At 37.9% G+C, this 3,504-nt stretch overlaps 1 gene segment (V, D, J or C); it reads left to right on the top strand.

Annotated features, from left to right (window-relative positions):
* The first annotated feature begins 226 nt into the window (after positions 1 to 226).
* Positions 227 to 849, top strand: LOC105311681. The segment is given in 2 exon segments: positions 227 to 316; positions 557 to 849. Coding segments are annotated over 2 exon segments (345 nt in total).
* The last annotated feature ends 2,655 nt before the right edge of the window (positions 850 to 3,504 follow it).

Consider the following 3,504-nt stretch of genomic DNA (forward strand, 5'->3'; position numbering starts at 1 on the left):
TTCAAGGCAAGCCAAAATCCTCATTTTAATCATTTCTCAGCCTAGCCACAGGGTAGCACTGTTTTAAAAGTATTTTAGATAGATGTATATGATTCTTTGTAAATGGTGAAAGTGCTGTCTTGTCTCTCTGATTGGTTGTCCCCCTACATTGCAGTATTCTACAAACAACTGGAACAGGCCTCACTCTGTGCTCAGAGTAACTCCTGCTGAGGAAGCCCGTTCAGAAGCTGACCTGGTGCATTGATTTAGCTGGGGATCCAAGGCATGGAGACTCTCCTGAAAGTGCTTTCAGGCACTCTGTTGTGGCAGTTGGCATGTGAGTACACAGTGCAGTCTAGGAGAGGCTTATAATGGTGACAGCACCCTGAGGGCAGCAACTGGGTTGTATTTCTGTCCTGTGGAGGGCCCTTCTGAGATCCAGACAGAAAGAAAAGAGTGAGAAATATTTTTTGATTATGTGGTGATGTTTATGCTGTGAGTAAAGTAGAAGGAGAGAAAATCACCCTTCCTTTATGAGACTGAGCATCTTATGGGCGTTTGCTGTGTTTCTTATCAGGCGTGAGAAGCCTAGAAGTGCAGCAGAGTCCTCAGTCCGTGATAATCCAAGAGGGAAAAGATGTCACCATCACGTGCAAGTCCTCAGGGACTTTATATTTCCTGCACTGGTATCATCAGAAGCATGAAGAAGGCCGTATCTTCTTGATGATGTTACAGAAAGGTGGAGAAGAGAAGAATCATGACAAAATAGTTGCCACATTTAATGAAAACAAGCAGCAAAGCTCCCTGACCATCATGGCCTCCCAGCCCAGTCATTCAGGCACTTATTTCTGTGGAGTAGAGACACAGTGATAATCAGGCCTTCAAAGGCTGTACTCAAACCTGAAGCTGGACCACAAATGCTCACCTAGCACCCGGCTCCAATGGGACTCTTACCAGAAAGCTCATCCATGAATAAAGAGAGATTTGAGTGTTCAATTGCTTTAACATAAAATGCCATAAGTGGGCTATGATCCTTAAAACACATCTAATTGAACATTATTTTCTTGATAAATCTGTAATTTCATGGTAGGTAGCTTAGATTAAGAAGAGAATAACATAAACTTCAGTTTCCAATTCCAGAGTGAATTACAATATGACTTAAGCTACAATGTGAATTACTTTTCCATCAGTATTCATGTCCTAAAATGAAAGCTAATCCTCCCCTTCTCTGCTAGGCACTCACACTTGTCATTAGGGAGACAGTAGAATTGAAAAGCAAGTCTTTTGTCTGGTTCCTTGTAGGGCATCAGGATTGTATAAGATTATATTGTTAATGCTGTCATGTGCCTGGAGAAGTCACTAGTAATATTTTTTCCCAAGGTTTGAAACTGAAGGTCCTTATATCTTTGATTAAATTAATTTAAAAACTTAGCTCTATAAAGAATCTCTCTCTTCTCTCTCTCTCTCTCTCTCTCTCTCTGTATCTATCTCTATCTGTCTCTCTATATACATATATATACACACACATATATGTATATGTGTATATACATATATGTATGCCCCTCAGAGACTTAGTTTTTCGCCAGATAATCAGCAACCACAGAGGTAGCAGAAGACAGTAGTGTAGACCTCTGGCAGGCTTAAGATAAAATCTTCACCTAAGTGATCTTTCAGCTCCTGAGCCCTAAGGTAGAATGATCCCCTGGCTACTTTCCCATGAAACCAGATGAGGGACACCAGAACGGACCTCAGAACTGTTCTTAAGACCTGAAAAAATGATGCATTACTCTTTCTTCACCTCCATGCAATCAGTTTTCAGCACCATGCCAGCCAACTCTACCACAAGGTCTTGCGATTTTTCCCTAAAGAATCTGTAAACTACACACCATTGGGTGTTTGCGTTTTGAGTATTAGCTTCCAGTTCTCTTGGGTGGTTCCATTCATAACACAATAACCAGTATTTTTCCACTGCACTTCTCGGTGTAGAGTCTTTGGCTCTTCTGGAGTCAAGAGGATGAAACCTTTCTGTTCAATAACAGTTTTAAACATTTGTTTTTGAAAAATGTCATTGAAGATCACTTCCATCTTCAGACTGACTTCCATTTCACTTCTCGCTGTGCTATATTCCAATTGATTGTCAGCTTTGTCTGGGGTACTCTGAATTATCCACATGACGCCTTCTCTTAACAGTTTGCTGAAATATGCAATGGCCAAGATCTTCCCTCAACTGTTCTCCTATATTAAACCCAGCTCAACATTGGCATGTGCTAAGTGCTTACTGAGTTTTGATTGATTAATTTATATATAAGAATTTAGGATGAAAAGAGAAAAACAATGTTCTTTATCAGGGAAGTTAAAATACACAAATGGAACCATAGTCATGGATCGTCACTACGCAACCCAAAATTACTAGGAAAATGTAATTCACAGTCCGGGAAAAAACAAATAGAAACTGACTCTGAGATCGCTGAAGTTTAGCAAACAAATATTCTAAAGCACCTATAATAAATATGTGCAAAAAAACACTAAATAAAATGCATTCCAAAATTTAAAAAAATATATTTTCTTAATAAGTGAAAAGAAGTAAAATCTCAGCAGAAAAATGAAAAGCATACACACACAAACAAATGGAAATCTTAGGACTGGAGTATAATAACTGAAAAATTCATTGAATGGCCTCAAAAGCAGATTAGAAATAGCAGAACAGAGAGTCTGTAAATGGATGAAGAAACTGGTGTGTTCATAAAATTAAATACTACTCAGAAACAAAAATAAACTCTTCATTCATCTGTCGATATGGATGAATTTTCAACCATTATCCTGAAAGTAAGAAACTAGACACAAAAGAGTACATATTGAATTATTTTATATAGATGTAATTCCCAAAAAAGGCAAAAGCAATCTATGGCCACAAAAACCATGTTGATGGTTGCCAGGAATTATAAGTGGAAGGATGACATTGTCTATAGTGGGACACAGGAAACTTACAGGGCGATAAAAATATTCTATATATTGATCTGTGTAGTGGTTACACAGCTGTATGCATTTGTCAAACACTAAGTGTTACACTTGAAATATGACATATTATTTCATGTACCTTATATCCAATAAAAATGTTTTAAAAAATAAAGTGGATAAAAACATTTAGGTTCTAGATCTCATGGTATCCGTAACACTTCTTTTAATGGTTATTAATTCTTTCTTTTAAATATGAAATACAGAAGAATGGAAGGAGAAGCAGAAGGTGTGGGAAGATAAAGCGGGTAATATGTAGTGATTAAAGTTTACTCTCCAAAATAAAGAGACATTACACCCCAGGTCCTGCATTTACTTGCTCCGTGATTCTGAGGACCTTTCTGGGCCTCTGACTCCCTTCAGTAACATGGAGGATGTGGTGGCAGGGAGAAATAATCTCGAGAAGATTCACCTTTTCCACAAGATGAAGATTAAGTACGATTATGTACATGAAGTTCATAGGACATGTTAAAGGTTCAGTGATTTTAGCCAGAATTTTTATTATTAACC

The sequence above is a fragment of the Pteropus vampyrus genome, unplaced genomic scaffold, assembly GCF_000151845.1.
Source record: "Pteropus vampyrus isolate Shadow unplaced genomic scaffold, Pvam_2.0 Scaffold1000006028, whole genome shotgun sequence".
Taxonomy (NCBI): Eukaryota; Metazoa; Chordata; class Mammalia; order Chiroptera; family Pteropodidae; genus Pteropus; species Pteropus vampyrus.